Source organism: Trachypithecus francoisi, unplaced genomic scaffold (genome assembly GCF_009764315.1).
Source record: "Trachypithecus francoisi isolate TF-2019V2 unplaced genomic scaffold, Tfra_2.0 Lachesis_group15, whole genome shotgun sequence".
Lineage (NCBI taxonomy): Eukaryota > Metazoa > Chordata > Mammalia > Primates > Cercopithecidae > Trachypithecus > Trachypithecus francoisi.
Window position 1 is genome coordinate 80,156,525 of NW_022681460.1, and position 26,168 is coordinate 80,182,692.

The 26,168-nt window shown below is 37.2% G+C and overlaps 1 protein-coding gene across 5 annotated transcripts in view; it reads left to right on the forward strand.

The window, feature by feature from the left end:
• The window catches only part of MAP3K5 (mitogen-activated protein kinase kinase kinase 5), a 254,408-nt gene that overhangs the window by 109,930 nt on the left and 118,310 nt on the right, over nucleotides 1-26,168 (forward strand). For all 5 annotated transcript variants that reach the window (XM_033235351.1, XM_033235355.1, XM_033235354.1 and 2 more), the window contains one exon: nucleotides 23,509-23,621. In XM_033235351.1, the coding sequence (XP_033091242.1) occupies nucleotides 23,509-23,621 (113 nt within the window). The remainder of the gene's footprint in view (nucleotides 1-23,508; nucleotides 23,622-26,168) is intronic.

Sequence of the window (26,168 nt, forward strand, 5' to 3'; positions counted from 1 at the left end):
TTATTTAAAAAACAAAAACAAAAACAAACAAACAAAAACAAATTAAAAAAGAAAAAGAAAAACCCCAACTACTAAAGAGGTGAAGAAATAGGAAAGTGTGATTCATAATTAAGAAAAAAATTCATCATAGAAATAAACCCATAGATAAAACAGTTTAGAATTACCAGACAAGGACATAAAAATAACAATGATAAATATATCAAAGAATCTACTTGAAAAGATGAATAAAATGGGTGAAAATATGGGGAATTATAGGAGATATTTGGAAACTGGAAATAACCAAACGGGAGTTCTAGAACTGAAAAGTACAATATCTGAAGTTGAAATGTCATCAAATCAGATTAACAGCAGGTAGGACACAATACAATAAAAGAGCAATAAACTTGGAAACAGGTTATCAGAAATCATTAAATTTGAAGCAGAGGAAAGAAAAAGATTAAGTCATTAATAGTTTCAATGACCTGTGGCATTTAGTGTTGTAAATACATTTTTTTTTTTTTTTTTGGGAAACAGAGTCTTGCTCTGTCACCCAGGCTGGAGTTCAGTGGCGCAATCTCAGCTCACTGCAACCTCTGCCTCCTGGGTTCAAGCGATTCTCGTGCCTCAGCCTCCCAAGTAGCTGGGACTACAGGCATGCCCCACCATGCCCAGCTACTTTTTGTATTTTTAGTAGAGTCGGGGTTTCCCCAGGTTGGCCAGGCCGGTGTCAAACTCCTGACCTCAAGTGATCCACCTGCCTCAGCCTCCTGAAGTGCTGGGATTATAAGTGTGAACCACTGCACCCAGCCTTGAGTGGTCTAAATACTTTTAACTGGAGTCCCAGAAGAAGAGGAGAGATATACTATTGCAGGGATAATATTTGAAGAATTAATGGTCAAATATTATCCAAATCTGTTCAAACAAACAAACAAATAGAAAACAGCTCACAGATCTAGGAAGCTCAGCAAAACCCAAGAAGCATAAATATCAAAGAAAATTATCTCTTGGCACATCATAGTAAAGTTGGTGAAAAACAGAAATACAAAAAAAAGTCATAAATGCAGCCTAAGAAAGAAGATACATCAGGGGAAAGAGTGAGTGCTGACTTCTTATCAGAAGGAAGCCAAAAGATAATGGAATAACATTAAAGTGCTGAAAGAAAGAAACCCAATCAACCAAGAACTCTATATCCAGTGATAATGTCTTTAAAATATGGGGGTGGAGTAAAGACAATTCTAGATAAGTCGAAACTGAGATAATTTGTTGCCAGCAGAACTTCACTACAAGAAATGTTAAAGTCTTCAGGCTGAGGGGAAATGAAACCAAATGGATCTATAGGAAAACGCATATAGCAGTAGAAATGATAAATATATGAATAAATATAAAAGATACCATCAACAAAGAAATCACAGACAGGGAACAATGCATGTAACCAATATAGCATATGTATTCAGTATATATAAATAACTCCTCAAAATATCTCTAAGAAAAAGAGATTTAAAAAATGCATAGGATATGAACAGGTTATTCACAAAAATGGAATCACAAATGGCCAATAAACATATTTTTGAAACATATAAAAAGATTATTTTTATACTACTTTTCTCTATTCAGATTAACCAAAATTTATAAATCTGACAATATCAGTTGTTAGCCAGGATGTTAGAGAAATGTGAGTCCTAATGCCTGCTGGTTGTGCTATAAATTTCTATACGCACTTAAGAGATTTTGGCATTGTTGAGGAAAGTTGAGAACTTGCCTCCCATAGATCAAGCAGATTTATATACCTTACAGTAAATCTTAGATGTTTCTCTACATAAAAGTTTCAACATTAAAAAAACTTTTTAAAAAGTTGAGTAAAGTAAGCAAGTGGCAGAAGGATACAGAGTACAGTATCATTTATAGAATGTTTAAAAACAGTCATAGAGATTTAGTATAAGTATAGATGCACGGATGGGCATCATAACCTCCAAATTCAGTATAATGGTTACCAGTGGGGAGGAAGAAGTAGAAAGAGATCCTGGAGTGATTCACATGCAATTTCAAGTATATTAAAAATATTTTATTTCTTAAGCTGAGTAGGAAGTATATTGGGGCATTGCTTATATTATTCTTTTGTACTTAGTATTCCTACCACATTCCCAAAATAGTCCTTGATTTAAAAAAAAAAATTAAAGGAGGCCAACTTAGTTTAGGAGTTCCTGTATGGTAGCCATATTTTTTTTTAAGTTTTGAAACAGAAATCTTAGCTTTTAGAAATCTTAGATCATTTTCACAGTTTAGAGGGACTGTCTTAGTTATTTTATGTGCTGCCAAAACAGAATACAAGAGACTGGGTAATTTACAATGAGTACGTATATGCTTCTTGTAGTCCTGGAGGCTGGGAAGTCCAATATCAAGGGGCCAGCATCTGTCAAAGGCCTTCTTGTTACATCAGCTCATGGCAGAAGGGGAAGGACACAGCGGGCAAATGGGGTTGAACACATTCTTTTAGAAGGAGCCCACTCCCTCTATACGGAACTGACTTTTGCTCTAACAGCATTAATCTTTTCATGGGGTCAGAGCTCTCGTGGCCTTTCACCTTTCATTAGACTCCATCTCCTAACACTGTTGCACTGGGGATTAAGCTTCCAATACTTGTTTTTGGGGAGAAACATTCAAACCATAGCAACAACTGAAAGTAGGGTAATGGGAAGGAGAAACACTTGGGGATGGTAATTTCCTAGATCCTTTAGGGAAGCTTTGGACTTTTAAATTTGTACTATAAATTTTTATTACACTGCTAAGAATTTTACAGTTTATCTTAACCAAATTTTTTTTTAAACTTTTATTTTTTAGAAACAGTGTCTTGCTCTGTTGTCTAGGCTGGAGTACAGTGACACAGTCATAACTCAATGCGGTCTCAAACTCCTGGCCTCAAGCAGTCCTCCTGCCTCAGTCTCCTGAGTAGCTGGGACTACAGGTGCACGCTACAACACTTGGCTAATTTTTACATATTTTGCAGAGATACGGTCTTGCTATTTTGGCCAGGTTAGTCTTGAACTCCTGACCTCAAGTGATCCTTCTGCCTCAGCCTCCCAGAATGGTGGGATTATAGGCATGAGCCACTGTACTTGGCCTTAACCAAGTTTTTGTTGTTGTTGTTGTTGTTTTCTGCTGTTAAAAAAGAGGAGTGTAATTGTGCAGCCACACTTTAGGAAAATTCTTAGTTGTAGGAAATTTAGAATTGGATATTTGAGAAACATTATGCCCAGCATAAATGCTTTGGTATGTGACAATGAAATGCATAGGTAATCCAAAAAGGCCTGGTTTTCAAGGTTAATGAATTAAGATAGGAAACGTCTCCTATGAAGTCAGAGTGCATTGTGTACCAGGATAAAATAGAAGTATTTTTCCATTTGAAAACACAATAATTTAGAAGACTGAAAGCTTTCAAGGTCGCATAAAGTTCAGTTAAGGAGCAGAGTTTTTTCTGGTTTTGTTTTTGTTTCAATTTTCTGTACTTACAAATTCTGGCTCTTTTATTTTAATAATTCCCATTTAGCCTGGGAACATTAACTGCCTCTCAAAAGAGCTTTGTGTTCAAGGTCGTCAGGTCAAATTGAAGATGTCAGGATTTTTATGATTTCATTTTAAGCTATCCATTTATTTTCTAGTAAGAACAGGAAATGCTGTTAGAGCTCAAAGATTTCTAGATATCTTTCTTTCTTTTTTTTTTTTAAATTATACTTTAAGTTCTGGGATGCATGTCCAGAACGTGCAGGTTTGTTACATAGGTGTATATATATGCCATGGTGGTTTGCTGCACCCATCCACCCAACGTCTACATTAGGTATTTCTCCTAATGCTATGCCTCCCCTAGCCCCCACCCCCGACAGGCCCCATTGCATGATGTTCCCCTCCCTGTGTCCATGTGTTCTTATCGTTCAACATCCACTTATGAGTGAGAACATGTGGTGTTTGGTTTTCTGTTCCTGTGTTAGTTTGCTGAGAATGATGGTTTCCAGCTTCATCCATGTCCCTGCAAAGGACATGAACTCACCCTTTTTTATGGCTACATACTATTCCATGGTGTATATGTGCCACGTTTTCTTTATCCAGTCTATCATTGGTGGGCATTTGGGTTGGGTCCAAGTCTTTGCTATTGTTAACAGTACTGCAGTAAACACGTGTGTGCATGAGTCTTTATAGTAGAATGATTTATAATCCTTTGGGTATATACTTAGTAATGGGATTGCTGGGTCAAATGGTATTTCTGGTTCTAGGTCCTTGAGGAATCACCACACTGTCTTCCACAGTGGTTGAACTAATTTACACTCCCACTGACAGTGTAAAAACGTTATTTCTCCACACCTTCTCCAGCATCTGTTGTTTCTTGACTTTTTAATGATTGCCATTCTAACTGGCGTGAGATGGTATCTCATTTTGGTTTTGATTTGCATTTCTCTAATTACCAGTAATAATGAGCTTTTTTTCATATGTTTGTTGGCTGCATAAATGTCTTCTTTTGAAAAGTGTCTGTTCATATCCTTCACCCACTTTTTGATGGTTTTTTTTTTTCTTGTAAATTTAAGTTCTTATAGATTCTGGATATTAGCCCTTTGTCATATGAGTAGATAGCAAAAATTTTCTCCCATTCTGTAGGTTGCCTGTTCACTCTGATGATTGTTTCTTTTGCTGTGCAGAAGCTCTTTAGTTTAATTAGATCCCATTTGTCAATTTTGGCTTTTGTTGTCATTGTTTTTGGTGTTTTAGTCATGAAGTCTTTGCCGGTACTATGTCCTGCATTGTATTGCCTAGGTTTTTTTCTAGGGTTTTTATGGTTTTAGGTCTTACGTGTAAGTCTTTAATCCATCCTGAGTTAATTTTTGTATAAAGTGTAAGGAAGGGGTCCATTTTCAGCTTTCTGCATATGGCTAGCCAGTTTACCCAACATCATTTATTAAGTAGGCAATTCTTTCCCCATTGCTTGTTTTTGTCAGGTTTGTCAAAGATCAGATGGTTGTAGATGTGTGGTGGTATTTCTGAGGCCTCTGTTCTGTTCCATTGATCTATATATCTGTTTTGGTACCAGTGCCATGCTGTTTTGGTTACTGTAGCCTTGTAGTATAGTTTGAAGTCAGGTAGCATGATGCCTCCAGCTTTGTTCTTTTTGCTTAAGATTGTCTTGGATATATGGGCTCGTTTTTGGTTCCATATGAAGTTTAAAGTAGTTTTTTCTAATTCTATGAAGAATGTTAGTGGTAGCTTGATGGGGATAGCAATGAGTCTATAAATTACTTTGGGCAGTATGGCCATTTTCATGATATGGATCCTTCCTATCCACGAGCATGGAATGTTTTTCCATTTGTTTGTGTCCTCTCTGATTTCCTTGAGCAGTGGTTTGTAGTTCTCCTTGAGGAGGTCCTTCACATCCCTGGTAAATTGTATTCCTAGGTATTTTATTCTCTTTGTGGCAGTTGTGAATAGGAGTTCACTCATGATTTGGCTCTCTGTTTGCTATTGGTGTATAGGAATGCTTGTGATTTTTGCACATTAATTTTGTATCCTGAGACTTTGCTGAAGTTGCTTATCAGTTTAAGGAGATTTTGGACTGAGATGATGGGGTTTTCTAAATATACAATCATGTCATCTGCAAACAGAGACCATTTGACTCCTTGTCTTCCTATCTGGATAACCTTTATTTCTTTCTCTTGCCTGATTGCCCCAGCCATAACTTTCAATACTACGTGGAATAGGAGTGGTGAGAGAGGGAATCCTTGTCTTGTGCCGGTTTTCAAAGGGAATGCTTCTAGCTTTTGCCCATTCAGTATGATATTGCTTGTAGGTTTGTCATAAATAGCGCTTATTATTTTGAGATACATTCTATCAATACCTAGTTTATGAGCTCAAAGTCTTCTAATGGGACAGTCTTCAGGAGTTGATCTTGCACATGACACTTAACTGATTTATTTAGTAAAGTAAGAATGCCACTTTTACTGTAGAGGACCTATCCATAATCTGCCATTATTGTCATTATATCCATTTGTCCTATTTAACACTAAAAGAGATCCCCCACTCCCCAATCTTAAAATAGATGTCTTTTCATGCTCTTGCTTATAAAGCTATTTTGGTATTTCTTAGTTTTTTGTCCAGCTTCCACTGTAGTGCAGACATACTCTTATTTGTGTTGGAGTTGTCCCCGACCTCCCTTTCTGTTAGAGCTGAGAAGGAAAACTGCCCTGTCAAGGTGCTAACAGGGAGCAGGGCTGCTGAGGTTGTCGGGCATCTGGCCAGATGTACCCAGGATTATGCCCCTCATTAGTCATGCGTCCCAAAGGGATGTTTCCACTGACCTTTTTTTTTTTTTTTTGAGTCATAATCCTCTGGGTTTTCATTTCTTAAATGCTGGTGCTGGGATAAAGAGTGAGGTGTTAGGGCAGGTAGTCAGTCCCTCGGGCTTCTTTCCATGGACTGAGTCATTTTCTGTTGACTTGAATAAACAGTAAGCCACTGACCGTGGAAAGTATAAGGATAAGAGCTCCAACTCAATGGAAAGAGAATCCAAGCAGTTGTGATTACAATGGCTCATCGAACTTTTTCTGCAATTCTCCTTTTTAATAATATTAATAAATGTTCCTGACCCACAGTAGAGGGAGGAAGTTTTACTCTCCTGGGCATATTATCTCATCCAAGTACTAAATGGCAGCGTTTTAGTGCTACAGAGAGCCTCTGATGTGATCTATTTTCCGATAGCTTTAGTTGTAGGTTTAGAAAGTGAAAACAGAAAATAGGGGAAAAATGGTTTAGATTATTATTATCATTATTATTATTATTATTTTAGAACAGGATCTTGCTCTGTCATCCAGGCTCAAGTGCAGTGGTGCAATCTTGGCTCACCGCAGCCTTTAGCTCCTGGGTTCAAGCAATCCTCCTGTCTCAGCCTAGCGAGTAGCTGGGACTACAGGTGCGTGCCACCATGCCCAGCTAATTTTTGTATTTTTTGCAGAGACAAGGTTTCCCTATGTTGCCCAGGCTGATCCTGAACTCCTGGACTCCACTGATCCACCTGCCTCGCCTCCCAAATTGCTGGGATTATAGGCGTGAGCCACCGCGCCTGGTTGGTTTAGATTTTTCTAAGTGTGCTGAATTACAGTATGTTGTTGGAACAAAGTGATTGTTGACTCTTATGTGAGACAGAGAGTGAATGGTTTGAATGAATACATCCTAATTTAAGCGTTAAAAAAATAGTTCTCTAACATTTGATGTTTTGCGTTGTCATTTCCTTAGTTATTTTTGTTCATCTAAGCTCTTGAGAATGGCTGAAATAATGCAGTTTGTATTTAAAAGGTTGTGACATTTTTCTCATAGCTTTTCAACGTAAAGATTTAAATTAGTTAAAGGCAGCAGTGGTGCTCATCACGTGCTAGTTAGAGGACGACTTGGGCTGCAGGAGAAGGAGCAAGATGACAGCAGAGAGGGTGAGAAGCTGGGAGGAGAGCCAGCTTTCAAAGGGTGAGAATTTGTGACTAAAGAGCTGAGACTTACATCCTAAAAGACAGTCACCAAGTTTCTGAAGTGGCAAACTTAACCCCTGGAGTTGATCCAAGGAAGTGTTAGGGACAAATCACCATGCCTTAGAGGACCGCGGAAGTTCTCATTGCCAGATTATCTCCACATTTTCTTTTTTAAGCCAATCTAAAAATAAATAACCACGAAATGGTTATGCTGAATTCCTATGCAGTATGACTTACTTAGAAAATTTTGTTATATGCAGTATTTGCTCAGATAGGTAGAAATATTAATAATAATTGAGCCCTTAACCCTTACAGTTCACACAAAGTTCTGTGCATGTTACTAATGAGAGAGGCTTACAGGAACCTTGTGAAGTAGGCAAGGCTGACATTTTTCTTCCTGTTTTAAAAAAAAAAAAAAATTGGCCGGGCGCGGTGGCTCAAGCCTGTAATCCCAGCACTTTGGGAGGCCGAGACGGGCGGATCACGAGGTCAGGAGATCGAGACCATCCTGGCTAACGCGGTGAAACCCCGTCTCTACTAAAAATACAAAAAAACTAGCCGGGCGAGGTGGCGGGCGCCTGTAGTCCCAGCTACTTGGGAGGCTGAGGCAGGAGAATGGCATAAACCCGGGAGGCGGAGCTTGCAGTGAGCTGAGATCTGGCCACTGCACTCCAGTCCGGGCGACAGAGCGAGACTCCGCCTCAAAAAAAAAAAAAAAAAAAAAATTGAGATTAGGGTCTCACTGTTTCGCCCAGCGCAGATCACAGCTCGCTGCAGCCCTGAACTCCTGGGCTCAGGTTATCCTCCCACCTCAGCTTCCCAAGTAGCTGGGACCACAGGCGTATGCTGCCATGCCTGGCTAATTTTTTATTTTTTGTAGAGATGGGATCTCGCTATGTGGCCCAGGCTAGTCTCGAATTCCTGGAGCAAAATGATACTAATGCCCCAGCTTCCCAAAGTGCTGGGATTACAGATGGGAGCCACCACACCTGGCCACTTCTTCACATTTTACAACTGACGAAATTGAAAGTCAAAGAATTCCAGTGAATTTCATGTTGCTCTGTGATTAATAAAATTTCAGATCTTACTTTTTCAGATCCAGTGTTGTTTTTACTGTATCCTAGGCCCTCCTTCCTGAAGTTTCCAGGAATAGACATTTCCAGAAATGTCTAGATTTCAGTTTTGTTGAAGAAGTATGAACTAAAGGGAGATTCACAAAGGATCAATGTTGACACAATACTTGGAAACAGTGTGATCTTGGGCAAATTACCCTTAGAATATTCTATTTTCTTACTTAAAAAATAATTAACACTTGCTTAGATGAGTTAGAATGCTCTTGGCATATTGCAAGTAGCAGAACATCTTACTCCAATGGGTTTAATCATAAGAAAGTGTGTCTCCTAAAACATGAAGTTCAGAAGTAGGACTGGCTCAAGTGCAGGTTGAACCAGCAACTGAAAGACATCAGTCAGGTCCTTTTTCTTCCTATGGCCATGGGTGGCTCTGACCTTGGGCTGCCCTACTCAGGGTTGCAAGATGGCTATGGCCATTCCAGGATCAATCCAGATTAGCTGCACCAGTGTCGAGGGGAAATGAGACAGTCTTTTCCTGTATCATTCTCTTAGGACTGAGAAAACATGCTTGTAAAAACCCACTCCAGACTTTCTTTGTGCTTTCATGCTTCTAGTATTTCATCAGCCCCAAACTACACAAATCACTAGCAAAGAGGATGGGATTATTACAATCGGTTTAGACTAATCTCTTTGGGATGAGTGCTTTGTTGTGAGAATTGAATAAAACAACATATGTTAAAGTCCTGAAATTTAGTAAGCCTTTAGTGTTATATCCTTGGTGTATAATACATCCTTAGTGAGTAATTTTGTATTTTTTTCTGCCCCCCATTTTGCATTTCTTTACATATTTGATATATTTATCCATGTTCAAAATGAACATTGACTATATTAAATTTCCCTTGTTCTAAAATATTTCTAAAAGTCATTTTTTTTTCCTTTCTGGATGTAGCTAAACATTTTAGCTAATGAGGGAAAATGTATAGAATCTGTGTAATTTTTACACAGGCCCTGTCTGAATTTCATATATCAGGGCTATTGTGGCGCCATGTAGGATAGGTAATGCTTGCCTGAAATCACAGTTGGTTTTGGAGAAAACGGTGTTCTCATTCTTAAGGGAAGATATGAAGTCATGTTGAGAACTTCGAAAGGAAATTAGGTGCTTGTACTGTATTAGCATAATCATGTCTTTCTTGTTATAATGCCAAAAAAGATCCATAGCGAGGAAATTAAAAGCATTAAGTCTGTTTTTAGCATTAGTATGTTCATTTTTCCGTAGTAACTTGGGGAAGAACAGCGAGCCTGGCCTTATCAACTAATTTTCTTTTACGTCAGTGACAGTGCTATTCAAACAGTAATGTGTGCCTAATAAAGATTTAGTTTTTACATTATTAATGGGGTTGGCTCTACTCTGGAAGAGTTATATAACAAGCTAATCAGCAGACAAATAAAGAGCAATGTCGCTTTTCCATTTGCCAGATTAGCCTTGTTTCCTTTGTCTTGGCTTTGAGTTGTTTCTCAGTGTTCTCTTCGTTTTTACCACCCTCCTTCCCCCACTCTCCCCACCTCCAGAGTTTTATCTCACCATAGTTGCATTAACATTATTTTTGCTTAGTCCTTTATTGTGTCTATTATATGAGTCCCCAAATTTTGGATGATTTTTATTTTTAGAACACAAGGCCTGAAGAGTTCTTAGTAACTCAGCTTGACACCAGCTCATTGGTGACCAGATGTACTGGGTTCCTAAGGGATCACTAGTTCCAGAATGACCTAGGAACTTGGGTAAAACACACAGCGTGTCCATAGACTTTGTAAACAAGCACCCTGGAACATTGGTCTCAAGCTTTGACCTTGATTTAATACCACATTCAGCAGACGATGGATTGGATGAAGCTGTGTTATGGCATGACCAAGTTGAGGTCTAATAATTATATATATATATATATATATAAAATTTATTTATTTTGAGACGGAATAATATAAATATATAAATAATAAAAAATATAAATAAATAAATATTTATTTATTTTGAGAAGGAATCTCGCTCTGTCATCCAGGCTGGAGTGCAGTGGCGCAATCTCAGCTCACTGCAAGCTCCGCCTCCCGGGTTTACGCCATTCTCCTGCCTCAGCCTCCCAAGTAGCTGGGACTACAGGCACCTGCGACCACACCCGGCTAATTTTTTTTTTTTTTTTTTGTATTTTTAGTAGAGATGGAGTTTCACCGTGTTAGCCAGGATGGCCTCAATCTCCTGACCTCGTGATCTGCCCACCTTGGACTCCCAAAGTGCTGGGATTACAGGCGTTTTTTTTGTTTGTTTTGTTTTTTTGAGACAAGATCTCACTCTGTCACCCAGGCTGGAGTGCAGTGTTGTGACCGTGGCTCACTGCAGCCTCAGCCTCCTGGGTTCAAACTATACTTCTGCCTCAGCCTCTGAAGTATCCATGACTACCCATGTGCACCACCACCCAGCTGATTCTCCAAATCTTTTCTAGAGATGGGGGTCTCACTATGTTGCCCAGGCCTGATCTCAAGCTCCTGGGCCCAAGTGATCCTTCCTCAGTCTTCCAAAGTGCTGGGATTATAGGCGTGAGCCACTGTACACGGCCAGAATGAGTATTTACTATGTCTCTGTAGAGGTTTCCTAATTGACTAACAAAGAAGGAGCACCTAAGGAGAGAAACTAAGGCTTGCTTTATGTAATTCAGTTATTAGAGGAATGAGAGAGAGAACTAGATATTTGCCAAGCATTATACTGAAAAGGAAGGAGAATATGAAAGAATAGGAGTGATTTCATTTAGTGAACCAAAGCGATTGTTTGCAAATCTGTCTGAGAAGATCAGAATTGCTTAGGGAATTTTTCAGCAATGTGAAATTCTTTGCCCCTGGAGATTCTGCTTTAGTGGATCCATCTTACAGCATAGATTAATCATAATTGCTTAATGTAACTATTCCCCTTGCATGAAATATTTAGATTTTCTCCATATTTGCTGTCACTCGCTTCCTCCTAAATCTTTACTGTTCTTCATAGCCTCAAAGATTGAATCTAAACCCCTAGCCCCACCTCCCCTTCAGAGCTCTTCCAAGTGTATCTCTTCCAATCTTTCCAACCTTCTCAGAATATGGGATTGCATTTCTTTTTAAATAATTGGGGCAGTTATTGCAAGAAGAAGTATACACGCATCATAAACATATGAAAACTATTCACCCTTAAGAGTAATCAAATTAGAGCAAGTTAGAATCCTGAGCTATTCTTTTTTGTTGCAATCAATTGGCAAAGATGAGAATAATTTATTTTGGCATGGGTGCGCTGTAAAAGTCACCCTCCTACACCGCTCTTGAGAATGTGAATTGGTAAAGACCTTTCTGGAAAGCAGTTTGGCATTGTGCATCAAGAGCTTTCAAATCATTCATGTTCTTTGATCCAGTTCTGTCACTGAGAAACTATCCTAAAGAAATGATAGACATAGAAACAAAGATCTACAATGGTGTTCATGACACTGAACTTTACAAAAAGTTGGAAGAAATCTAAATATCCAAAAATAGAGAAGTTGTTAAGCAAAGAATCACATTTCCAAAGGATGGAATATCATTCATTCAAAATTTGATGGTAAAATATATATAACATAAAATTTACCATTTTAACCATTTTAAGTGTACAGTTTAGTGGCATTAAGTACATTCATATTGTTATGCAGCTATCATCACCATCCATCCACAGAAAATTTTTTTATCTTGCACAGCTAAAATTCTGTATCTGTTAGACAACTTCCCATTCTCTCCTTCCCCTGACCCTAGGCACCATCATTACTTTCTGTCTTTCTCTCTGAATTTGACTACTCTAAGTACCTCACGTAAGTGGTGTCATATTTGGTTTGGGTTGTGTGTGTGTGTGTGGTGGTCTTGTTTTGCTAAGTATAAGGCCCTCAAATCTTCCTCCGTGTTGTAGCATGTGTCTGAATTTCCTTCCTTTGTAAGGTTGAATAATAACTGTGTTGTGTGTATATACTACAATTTGTTTATCCATTCATCTCTTGATGGACATTTAAGTTGTTGCCAACTTTTTTGACTATTGTAAATGATGCTACTTTAAACATTGGTGTATAAATATCTCTTTAAGGTTCTACTTTCAGTTATTTTAAGTATATGCTCAGAAGAAAATTGTGGTTTTGAAAAATGTTTAATAGTAACATGCATCATGATATTTCATCAGTTAAATAGCAGATCTTAAAAATAGTGTGATTCTCTTTTCTTGGAAAAAAATATGTGCGTGGTAAAAGGACTGGAAAAACACAGTTAGAACTTGGGGTTCTTATATTTTGTTCCCGAGTTTTCTATTATAAGAAGATATGTACACAAATAAGTAGTTTGAATTGGAGGGTTATACCCCCACCAGCAGATCACAACAGTAGGGTGATTCAGCATTAGTTTCTTCACATGCTGTCCTGCTTTGTTTCTGAGTTGTTTTATAAGTGTTAATTTCAGAAATATCCCTGGAGATAAAAAACACCATGCAATTCTAATTTAATTACCTTTGTGTCTCATAGAAAGAATCACAGCTGTTATATCACAACAATGAAAAATAGCAAGAACTTGACTTGAGCTCAGTGTCCTCTTTGTTGGAAAGTAGATATTCCAGCTAGAAATAATCAGTTCAAAAATATTTTCTTTATTTTTGATTTCTGTTGAACATATCAGTGTGGATGCAAAAAGTGAAAAGTCTTTTGTGAAGACTTCATCACTCACTTTGTAATCAAGGACTTAACTGCTTTTAAGCTAGTTTGCAATCAGGTAAAAAATACAGTACTAATCATAAGGCAATTCTTGAACAGAAACCTATTGCTTTGAAAGCTTGAAAGAAAAGTTTTCAACTTTTAAATGAAATAATGAATTAAATAATGCAAATTATTTGCCCCCTTTTGGCTGGGTGCGGTGGCTCATGCCTGTAATCCCAGCACTTTGGGAGGCCTAGGCGTGTGGATCACCTGAGGTCAGGAGTTCGAGACCAGTCTGACCACCATGGTGAACCCCCATCTCTACTAAAAATACAAAAATTACCTGGGTGTGGTGGTGCATGCCTGTGGTCGCAGCTACTCGAAAGGCTGAGGCAGGAGAATCACTTGAACCTGGGAGGCGGCGGTTACAGTAAGCCAAGATTGCGCCATTGCACTCTAGCCTGGGCGACAGAGTAAGACTTCATCTCCAAAAAAAAAAAAAAAAAAAAAGTTATTTGCCCCTTTCAACAAATATTTAGTGCTAAAAAAAAAAAAAAAAATCAACAGGAGTGGAAATAACTTCATATGGTTACCCAAAGATAGCCACTAAATTTCTCTTAAGATGTAAATGTGTAGTTCCCTAAGATTTATTTCCTTCTTGAATTCTGCTTCATCCTTTTATTTATCTACCTTTATAGTTTTGCACTTTTAATCATTGTTTATAGGTTTCTTTATGTATAGACTTACATATTGTTCATATTTACGTATCCTCTTGCTAAACTGTGACATTCTCAACAATGTAAAACTCTTGTTTGGTGTGTTTTTATGGATGCATTTCAGCAGTATTGCCATGTAAGTCTTTTTGAAATATTAGTCTTTTGTTTTATGAGACTGATCAAATAGATTGTGAAAAACACCGTTCTTTTTAGAATATATCAATATCTGTTTCTGTTGTATATAGAATACAAGCTTTATCCTTAATATAAAAGCAATTCTCTCATTTATTTCTCATTTTTATTTTTCCTGTTTCAGTCAACTCCCTTTTATTAAAAACAAAAGCAAAAAATTCCCAGAAAACAATGAAAAGGAACTAGAAAAATTGTTAGTACAAACCAAAGGGTAGGCAGAGCCATACAAAGAAAAGGGCCTAGGCTTTGGAATCCAGCAGAACTGGGTAGAGTTCCTGCTTGACCACTTCCTCACTGCATAACTTAATATTCCTGTGCTTCAATTTTCTTGTTGACAAGGAATTCCCCCTACTTTAAAGAATTGTCAGAATTAGAAGTATTATGCCTGAAATGTCTCATTCAAGGCCTTGTACCTAGTAGTTGCTCGGTAATCAGAGGCAGCTACTATTGATTCTTTTACCATTTGATGTTAATCACAGCTTTCTTTGATAGAGACTATAATCATGCTGTTGTGTTATTGTTAGAAATACACTGTCCTCATTTGTAGGAAGATTAAATATTCCCACCCATGACACCAGACTTGGTTGTGTGTCTTGATTGATGTGTATTCTGAGCAGAAGCTTTGAGAGCAATTTTGTGATTGTACCACATGTACTTTTTCCTTGGCCATTCCCACAAGAAGGCTGCTCCTTCAGGCTGGATCCCAGATGGAAGACAATGTGGAGCAGAGCTGAACCATGACACAGAGTTCATGACACAGATATGTGGCATGAACAGGAGTTGCAAGCCACTGGGGTTTGCAAGTTGTTTGATACTGTGACACTCTTACCCTAAAATGTCTGAGACAGCATCTTCCGTTAAAATGGATATCATCATTATTTTAACATCTACATTTGTAAAATCAAGTTTGAGTCTTAGAAAAACAAACAAGATGAGCTGGGTGCAGTGGCTCGTGCCTGTAATTCCAGCACCTTGGGAGGCTGAGGCAGGTGGATCACAAGGTCAGGAGTTCGAGACCAGCCTGACCACCATGGTGAAACCCCCGTCTCTACTAAAAATACAAAAATTAGCCGGGCGTGATGGCATGCACCTGTAATCCCAGCTACTCCCAGCTGAGGCAGGAGAATCGCTTGAACCCGGGAGGCAGAGGTTACAGCGAGCTGAGATCGCACCCCTGAACTCCAGCCTGGATGACAGAGTGAGACTCTATCTCAAAAAAAAGAAAAATTAACAAAATGATAAAATATATATGAAAATTAACACAAAGAAACTAGAGAATGTAAATATGGCAGTAATAAGGATCAACATGCTTGCTATGACTAAGCTTCAAGCCAATATGCTTTTTAGTAATAGAGTGAAAAAAAAAATACCAATTATTCAGAGGAAGCTAAACTCTCCCTCGCAGTAAATTAAAGGAATTTCTCATGACAGACCCTGTGTAAATAAAATCTACATAAACAACAATCAATAAAAGCTATATAAACATCATCAATATTTTTATTGAAGTTGTGAACTCCAATAACATTAAGATGTAACACAGTGAATAATGTAACACAGTGAAAGTTATATCCTATTCACTTGTTTAAGGTGGTCCAAGGATGTAGTTTCTAGTAATATGGTTTTATCAAGATCAGAGTTTAGATCACTAACGGAAGTTAAAAGATTGTATCTTGTATGAACTGACGTATTTACCAGTAATCTCAGCCTGGTTCTTGGTAGGAAGTGGATGCATTCTTTCTTCATTTCACAAGTATTTCATAATCACCTGCAGCGTGTCAGGTATTCTGATGATTCAAGTACCAGAGATTCATTGGTCAGCAAGGTTGATAAGGTTCCTGCTCTTACAGAGCTTACATTCTCTTGGAGCAGACAGACAATAAAAAGAAGAATTTCGGGTTATTATAAATTCTGTTAACAGATATGGAGCTATTCAGAGCTTCCATTTTTTTCTTGTGTCATGCTTACATGTGATTTTAAGAAATTTTGTCATTTTACCCGTGTTGTTATATTTATTGGCATAAAGTTGTTCCAAATGTCCTTTACTTTGCTTTTAATGCTCATATCATCTGTACTGATGCCCCTCTTGTTGTTTATGAGGGCTTAGCAGTAAGTTTTATTTCTCTGTTTCATGAGAAGTCTGCCTAGGAGTTTATCAATTTTATTAATCTTTGCAAAAAACCACGTTTTGACACTATTTTCTTTCTTTTTTTTTTTTTTGAGACGGAGTCTCGCTCTATTGCCCGGGCTGGAGTGCAGTGGCCGGATCTCAGCTCACTACAAGCTCCGCCTCCCGGGTTTACGCCATTCTCCTGCCTGAGCCTCCCGAGTAGCTGGGACTACAGGCGCCCGCCACCGCGCCCGGCTAGTTTTTTGTATTTTTTTAGTAGAGACGGGGTTTCACCGTGTTAGCCAGGATGGTCTGCGATCTCCTGACCTCGTGATCCGCCCGTCTCGGCCTCCCAAAGTGCTGGGATTACAGGCTTGAGCCACCGCGCCCGGCCGACACTATTTTCTTTATTGCATGTTTGTTTTTTATTTCACTGATTTCATCTACTTTGAAGATGATACGCTGTTCGTTTACTAGATGGAAACTTGGAGCATTGATTTTTCAACCTTGCTCCTTTTCCAATATCTACATTTAAAGGTATAATTTGTTCTGCATCCCAGACATTTTATCTATTAGACTTTCATTACCTCATATATAACAACATATATATATATATTGTTCAGTTTAAATACCTCCTAATTTTCAGTACAATTTCTTCTTTGACCTTTGGGTTATGAACTGAGTTGCCCAATTTCCAAATATACCTTTCTTTATTGTTCTGTAGTTTAATTCTGTTGTGGTGAGAGAGCACATTTTTCATTATTTCAGTCCTTTGAAATTTGTTGAGAAGTACTTTATGGCCCAGAATATGGTACACAGTTGTTAGGTGTAGTGTTCCATGTAAGTCAGTTAGATTAACTTGGCTAATAATGTTATTCAAATCTATATCCTCACTGATAATTTTTGTCTATTTGTTTGATCATCACTGAGAGTGTTTTAAGATCTCTACCTATGATTGTAGATTTGTATATCTGCTTTTTTAGTTCTGTCCATTTTTTCTGTGTATGTTTTGAAACCATACTATTAGGTACATTTGGGACTATTACATTTTCCTATTGAATTTAGCTCTTTATCATTATGAAACGTTCCTTTTTTCTCTTATAATAATTTTTATCTTAAAGTCAATTTTGTCTGATATTAACCTGTAATAACATTTATTTAATATTTGGATGATACATCTTTATGCATCATTTCACTTTCAACCTACCTGTGTCCTAATACTTGTTAAGTATCTTTTCTATATAAAATGCTTGGGACCAGAAGTGTTTTGGATTTTTTATATTTTTGAATTTGGGAATATTTGCATTATAATTGCCAGTTGAGCATCCCTAATCTGAAAATTGGAAATCAGAAATGCTCCAATGAGCATTTCCTTTGAGCATCACATCAGCACTCAAAAAGTTTTGGATTTTGGAGCATTTTAGATTTCAGGTTTTTGGATTAGGGTTACTCAACTTGTATTTACAGTGTGCCTTTTTAAAATGAATATAATTGCATATTTTGCTGTTATTGTTCAGTTCAATTTGAAAAATCTCTTTTATTAGGAATGATTAGATCATTTACATTTAATGTGGTAACTGATAGTTGGGGTTATATCAATAGTATTGACTATTTGTCTTATTTATTTTGTATTTGTCTTACGTGTTTTTGTTCCTTTAGTCCTCCATTCTTGCTTTATTTTTATTAACTTAGTATTACATTTTCTCCTACATTAGCACTTTAGTAATAGTTTTCATATTATTCTTTGAGTATTCCCTAGAGATTACAACTTGCATCATTTACTTTTATAGTCACCTTACATTTTGTATTTTACTGCTTCCTGAACAAGGAAAGAAACTTGGAGCAGTTTAAATAATCAATAGATTTTAAATAATTTTTGTATTTTAGATCTTGTCACATATTTACTCTTTCTGATGCTCTTTCTTTCTGAAGTTCAGTGCTTCCAAATGAAATCATTTTCCTTTAGTCTGAAGCACTTTTAGTATTTTTTTATAGTTCAGATCTGCTGGCAACTAGTTCCCAGTTTTTGTCTGAAAATATCTTTTTTAGGCTTTTTAAAAATTTTATTACTCTAAAGATGTCATTACGTTTTATTCTGGCTTCCAGAGTTTGTATGGCAAAGTCTACTGTCAATTTTATTGCTCCTTTGAAAGTAATGTATCTTTTTTCTCTGGCTGATTTTAAAAGATTTTCCACTGTGTTTTTGGATTTTGGTAACATGTTTTGGCATTTAGACTCTAATTATCTTATTTTATCCTGCTTGAGTTTTGCTGAGCTTCTTGAATCTGTGGGTTGATGTTTTCATCAGTTTTGAAATGTTTTTATCCATTATATCTCACATATTTCTTGTGCTCCATATTCTCTTTCTTCTCTTTCTGGGGCTACAGTGATACATAGGTTAGACCATTTAACTGTGTCTTCTCTGTTTCTTATGCTTTATTGTTGTGTGTGTGTGTGCTTGCTTGCTTGCTTGCTTGCTTGCTTGCTTGCTTTCTTTCTTTCTTTCTTTCTCTCTCTCTCTTTCTTTCTTTTCTTTCTTTTTTTCTATATCTTTGCTTCAGTTTAGATACCTTCTATTGTCATAGAAGGTAGTTCACCAAAACTGTTTTTCCACTTTGTTGAATTAACTTGTAAGCCCATACATTGAATTCTTGCTTTCAGGTATTGTATGTTTTGGTGCTAGATTATGTGATTTCTTTGATTCTGATTCTCTTTTGAAGTTGTTTATATCTTTTATCCATTTTATCTTTTTCTCTATATTCTTTACCATATTTGTCATAATTATCTTAAAGTCCTTGTCTATGAACTCCAGTATCCGAATTATCTGTAGGTCAGCTTTTCTTGTCTGTGTTTGCTCTTGTTTATTGGTCACAACTTCCTGGCTCTTTGCATGTCTCGTATTTCTCTATTGTATCCCAGACATTTTGTAATAAAAATTTATTGAGACTTGGAGATGATTTTATTTTCACTCACAGAGATTTTCCCTTTCCTCTGTTAGCCAGATAGGGTAAGAAGCTGATTACCTCAACAAATGCAGTTGAGTCGGGTTGGGTCTGGGGTTTTGTTTTCATTGACCTTGTCTGTTTCTGTTTTGTCTCTGCTTGTTAGCTGTGACCCTCTTGAACTTCTGCTTGATAGGCAGGCAGATTTCTATCTTCTTATCCATTAAATACTGTGGGATATTTCATATCTGTCCTTCGGAGTTTTGTGTTTAGCTCTTTATTCTCCAAAATTTGATAGATTTCTTTTTTCTTTTTCTTTTTTTTATTTATTTATTTTATGATTATTATTTTTTTGAGACAGAGTCTTTCTCTGTTGCCCAGGAGGGCAGTGGTGTAATCTTGGCTCACTGCAACCTCCACCTCCAGGGTTCAAGTGATTTGCCTGCCTCAGCCTTCCGAGTAGCTGGGACTAGGGGCACACCCCACCATGCCTGGCTAATTTTTATATTTTTAGTAGAAATAGGATTTCACCATGTTGTCCAGGCTGGTCTTGAACTCCTGACCTCAAGTGATCCACCTACCTTGGCCTCCCAAAGGGCTGGAAGCCAGCGTGCCCAGCCCAAAATGTGGTAAATTTCTTAAAGGGGAGACTGTTTTCCTATGGTTGTTGTAGACTCCTTTCCCTAGTGGGACTTTTCTCCTAAACACTCAGGAGATTTCACTCTGTCATCCCAGCGCTACTCCACGCCCTAGCCTCCTGTACAACTCAGCATTCAACGAATGTCCTGTGAAGAAAGCAGCCAAACATTTGGGGCTCTTCCAGATTTCATTCTGTCGTGCCAAACCACACAATTATCAAGAAATCCACTAGTTTTTCTTTTTCTTAGTAAAGTTTAAAATAGAGTTTTTCTGCCCATGCCAAGCCCAAGCCTAATCTTAGGGTCAGAATCAGCAAATGCCCCCATGAAAGACAACAGCAATTCAGCTCCTCTTGGAAGGCCATACATTCCCTCTTTGGAATTTACTTCAGTGATTTTTTTGTTGCTTCCATAGATCTGCAGTGTCTGCAAAAATGTATTGTTGATATGTGTTCTTATTTCCCCCTAGTTACTGAAGCAGGAGTGATGGCTCCCAAGTAGACGACTACGTCTTACTTGGAAACACAAGTTTTCCCCCTCACATTTAATATTTGTCCACAATATAAATGGCTATGTAGGTTCCCAACATTTGTATAATATTTTATTCCATATTATACTTTGTAGTATTATTGGAAATTTAGAGTAATTTTTCATCTTGTAACAAATGCCCTTGTAATGAAACTTCTGATTACATGTTTAATATTTTTTCTTGGTATAAATTTGCAAATGTATAATTGTTTTGTTAAGAGGTATACATAGTTTTAAAAATTTTCTATAGTTGGCCGGGTGCAGTGGCTCAGACCTATAATCCCAGCACTTTGGGAGGCCAAGGTGGGCGGATCATCTGAGGTCTGGAGTTCGAGACCAGCCTGACGAACATGGAGAAACCCTGTCTCTACTGAAAAAGAAAAAAAAAAGCCAAAAATTTATCCGGGCATGGTGGCACATGCCTGTAATCCCAGCTACTCAGGAGGCTGAGGCAGGAGAATTGCTTGACCCCTGAAGGCAGAGGTTGCAGTAAGCTGAGATCGTGTCATTGTACTCCAGCCTGGGCAACAAGAGCGAAACTCCATCTCAAAAAAACAAACAAACAAACAAAAATTATATAGTTTTGATATTGGCAATTTTCTGCCAAGAATACTGTACTTCTTTGCTTTTACAGTATGGGAGAATTCCCACTTCCTGCAGTGGTATACTAATGATATATGACAGGATTTTATTTCTTTTGTAATATACCTACGTGCTCTTTTAAGCTCCAGAAAACATTAAGACTTTTTCCTCAATACAGTATTCAATTTAGTCTCATGGATGGAGGGGAGCTTAAGAAAAATGTGAATTATTAATTTTATTGGTATTTATATTTTCATTTAAAATACAAAAATATATATTGTTTGTGGCAACAGAAAAACAGATATAAACCCAGATATTCATTTGGGTTGGTTTTGGCACATAGGAGATATTCGCCAATATTTATTGATTGATTTTGATATGTCTTCATTTTTGCATCTTCCTTTTCATATCTTTAAGAGAGACATTTCATGTTCTTTGGTTTCAGGGAAAATGCAATAATGTATTTAATGAAAAATATTACGTATCTTGATATGAATTGGTAGAAAGGGAAGTGTCTACTTCTTTCTTCTCCTAAATCCTTTTTGTTGGGACACTATACTTGCCTCTGAACAAAGACAAAGAACTTTGAGACTTATGTTAGTCTAAGACTTGTAAGTTGACCTGTAAGTTGTGACTTGCCTTGATATAGTTTCGAGTATCTGTAGTCTAGGTGTATATACTTTTTTCATTTTAGAATGGAAACATGTATACTTCTGGAAACATTAAAAAATGCTTTTTAATCACCTATAGTGATGTAGTGGTACCTTTTTTTTATTCCATAGGTACATAACTATCAGAGCCAACTAGTTAAGATTCATAGTTATTTTTGTTTCCATTCAGAGATGCTTGTTCTACTTAAAGAGCAAGACCTTTAAAAAAAAGACATGGTCCTCAATATTCAGAAAAATATATTTTTTGTTTTCATTTGATGTTTAATTTATTTTAAATTATGGAAAATTTTGAGTATGTATCAAAGCCAAGAATATACACGTATTGTGCCTACAATATACACTATTGTACCTATCACTATGTTTAGTATTCCTGTTTTTTATTTACACAGTTATGACTTAGGTGAGAATGCTTTTATCTTGGAATTGTAATGTATTTCTTCCCACATAACCTTTTTTGGTATCATCAAATGGTCATTTGTTAGATATTTAGTTCTTATATTTTCTTCAGTATGATTTTTTTAAACATAAAAGTTTCATTTTTCATGCGTTGGCCTCAGGCAGTTCCTCTTAGTCACTAGGGCATTTATTTTATTTTTCTGACTTTACGTACCCCTAAGTGAAATTATATTGACTATCATTGCCTGTTTAATGATGCATGTAAGGAAACCCTTAAATGTATCCTAGGAAGTATTACCTTGAAAATAAAGTAAATATCCAAACACTGAAGTCCTTTTAAATATTGAAGTGTTTTCAAAGGTTGATACTCGGTTTTATGCATATTCAGAAAAGTCTTTTTTTTTTTTTTTTTTTTTGAGACGGAGTCTCGCTCTGCCGCCCAGGCTGGAGTGCAGTGGCCGGGTCTCAGCTCACTGCAAGCTCCGCCTCCTGGGTTTACGCCATTCTCCTGCCTCAGCCTCCCAAGCAGCTGGGACTACAGGCGCCCGCCATGTCGCCCGGCTAGTTTTTTGTATTTTTTAGTAGAGACGGGGTTTCACCATGTTAGCCAGGATGGTCTCGATCTCCTGACCTCGTGATCCGCCCGTCTCGGCCTCCCAAAGTGCTGGGATTACAGGCTTGAGCCACCGCGCCCGGCCCAGAAAAGTCTTTTTATAACTCTCTGAGCCAAAATTAGTGTGTAGAGACACAATCTCTGCTTTTCTTAATTTCATCTTATAATTGACATTATTTCATTTTTATATCATTCTTATGGAATTGATCATTTCAGTATGTTACCTCCTCAGTGCTCTGTATATTTTTAAGAGTTTTTAAAAACTACTTTAAAAAATATGTGCAGGGTTCTCATTTTTAAATGTTTATTGCACGCGCGCACACACACATACACACACACACACATACACACACACACACACACACACACACACACACCCTGAATGATGGCTTCCAAGTAGACGACTGCATTTTACTTGGAAACACTAGTTTTCTTCTGACTTTTAACATGCTCCTACAACATAAATGACTACATTGCTTTCTAACATTTGGAATATATGTTATTTCATATTACACTGTATAATATTGGATATTTAGAGTAATTTTTCATCTTGTAACAAGTGCCCTTGTAACTAAATTTTCACATTCACATATTTCTGGTAGATAGTTGAAGACAGGATTTTTTAAAAGACTAGGGTTACTAGGTAGGTTGAGGGTGAGCTAAGTGGGGGAAAGCAATAGAACTGTGGACAAAGATAAGCAGTTTCTGAAGCGTTAAGTGCTAATAGCACACCAGATTCTGGGGTGAAGACCAGTGCAATATTTTTACTTGCTCAGGCATTGGAGTTATACAAACAGAAGCTATTACACACCCAGGGTTTCATGATTGAGAAAGTTAACTTGTACATTTGTGGTTTTTTATAGGTTCAAAAAGGCATTTGAATCTGAGCCAACACTACAGTCAGGAATTAATTATGCGGTCCTCCTCCTGGCAGCTGGGCACCAGTTTGAATCTTCCTTTGAGCTCCGGAAAGTTGGTAATTATAACTTGATATTTTACATGGAAATCAAGAAACTAGACCCAACTTGGTGCAAAGAAAAAGAATCCTGAATAGATAAATTTTTTGCTGTCTTTTCATACTTCCTAAAGAGAAAAAAAAAGGCTTATTATATCTCCTTGTTTGGTGTTTCATACTATTGTACAGAATCCTGATATTAGGACATAATTCAATTTTTAGTTTTTCTTATCTGTCTCTAAAAGCCCCCCTGGTTAATATTCTAGCTCAAACTAATATTGAGGATATGGGCTCTGCATTCAGCCCCTAACTCCTAAATAATGTTAGTGTTTTGTGAGACATCAGGAATATTTCCTATTTTAGATTGTGCTTTCATGGTGCTTTTTTTCAAAAACTTCTGCTATTTCTTTTATCTGTTTCTCAAGCACACCTGTCTCTATGATTTCACTGGTGTTGGGGGAAGAGCCTCCCAAAGCACCAGGAGCAACAGGTTAAGCAAATGGTCTTTGAATCATAGCCATCGACAGAATGTGCTTTTGTTCCTTTTATCTGTAGACATTAGTTCATCTGCTGCCTTTCCCTGGGGATTTAAAGAAGTTAGGGCATCTTAGTGAACAAATTTTGAGTGATTTTCTTGGTTTTGGCTTTGCTCACGTTTTTTAAAGATTCTAGATACTGGAATCCTGTCTATGGGAATCATATTTTGCTCCACTGGGTGTCTAACCACCTCCTTTCAGAGAACCTTTCCAACTCTTTTAGGAGTTACTACAGACATAGAAATATTCAGTCTTAGTTTTCATAGGGAAAAAATAACCCGTTCAGCTTAGTGAAGCTATGAATTGTAGAAAAATTTTTTTCTTCAAAATTAAAAAAAAAAATTTATTTTTAGAGACCTGATCTCACTCTGTCACCCAGGCAAGAGTGCAGTGGTGTGATCATAGCTCACTGCAGCCTCGAATTCTTGAGCTCAAGCGATCCTCCCACTCTGGCCTCCTAAGAAGCTGGGACTGTAGGCGTGCACTGACACACCTGGCTAATTAAAAAAAAATTTTTTTTTATAGTGATGTGGCCACACTGTGTTGCCCAGGTTGGTCTTGAATTCCTGGCTTCAAGCAGTTCTGCCGCAGCCTCCCAAAGTACTGGTATTACAGGTGTCAGCCACCGCACCTGGCCCACTTTAACTGGAGAATTTCTTTTTACTTTTCTTAAAGAGAAATGAATCCTAGACTTAAAAAAAACATTATTTCAGAAGAGCTCATGTCTATATGTAATGTTCTGGAAAATCTTTGAAGCTAACTAAAGTCAGAATGTTTATTTGTTTATGTTTTTAAATGCCCAGACTAAAAGAATGATAAAATATTTATTACTGTGGGATAGCAGTGGTATTAAAGGCAGAAAGGTCTGTTTGAAATAATTCTTTTTTTGTTGTTTTCTTTTGAGACAGAGTCTTACTCTGCTGCTCAGGGCACAATGGCACAATCACAGCTCACTGCAGCCTTGACCCCCAAGACTTAGGTGATCCTCCCACCTCAGCCTCCTGGGTAGCTAAGGCTACAGGCATGTACCACCACACCCAGATAATTTTTTCGTATTTTCGTAACGATGAGGTTTTGCCATGTTGCCCAGGCTGGCTTAGATTGTGCTTTCCTAGTGCTTTTTTCAAAAACCTGTGCTATTTTATTTATTTATTTATTTTTAAGGCTGGGTCTCACTCTGTCACCCAGGCCAGAGTGTACTGGCATGATCATGGCTCCCTGCAATCCCAACCTCCTGAGCTCAAGAGATCCTTCCACCTGGGTCTCCCAAGGTGCTAGGATTGCAGGTGTGAGCCACCTTGCCCAGCCTGAAATAACTCTTTTGATTGGTTCAGTGAAATCAGAGAAGGTACATTGCAATTTGTGCTTTTCAGAAATTATGATTATAATAAAATTTTGTGTCTAAGACTAAATTAAAAACTCTATGCTAGCCAAAACCCCTATGTCAGTGTTCTAAAAATATTTTTATTGCTCTTTTGTTGCTTTTTTCATTGTTTTTATTGATATACAATAGATAGATATTTTTTCAGAATATATGTTCTATTTTGATACTGTCATACATTTATTGTTCTGTTCTTTAACTCAAGGTGAGGTTTTGTTGAAGCCTCTAAATTATTGCAGGAATTGACACTGATTTGCATATGTAGGCAGAGCAATGACAATGGTTTGAAAATGTACTTATTCTAAATTTCATTTTGAAGGTAAATACTTATTAAGATAGTCAGAACTCTGAGGTTTGAGGAAGTGTGATTAATATGTAAGAGAAACATGTTAATTTTTTTCAGGAAGGACTCACTTGTAATACACGTTGTACAAACATTTGAAAACATATAAAGTTAGTTTAAAATTTTAGAAATTGCGTAACATATATAGACTTAAAATATGGCTTAACAGTGAATTTTTAGCTATCGTGAGAACTGTTTTAGGCTTCTAAAATACTGTGATATGTGTTCTAAATTGTATTGTCCTTCAATAATGAAAACATAGTTAAAACTCAAATTATGCTAATCAGCATTGATTGAGCTAAAGTTAA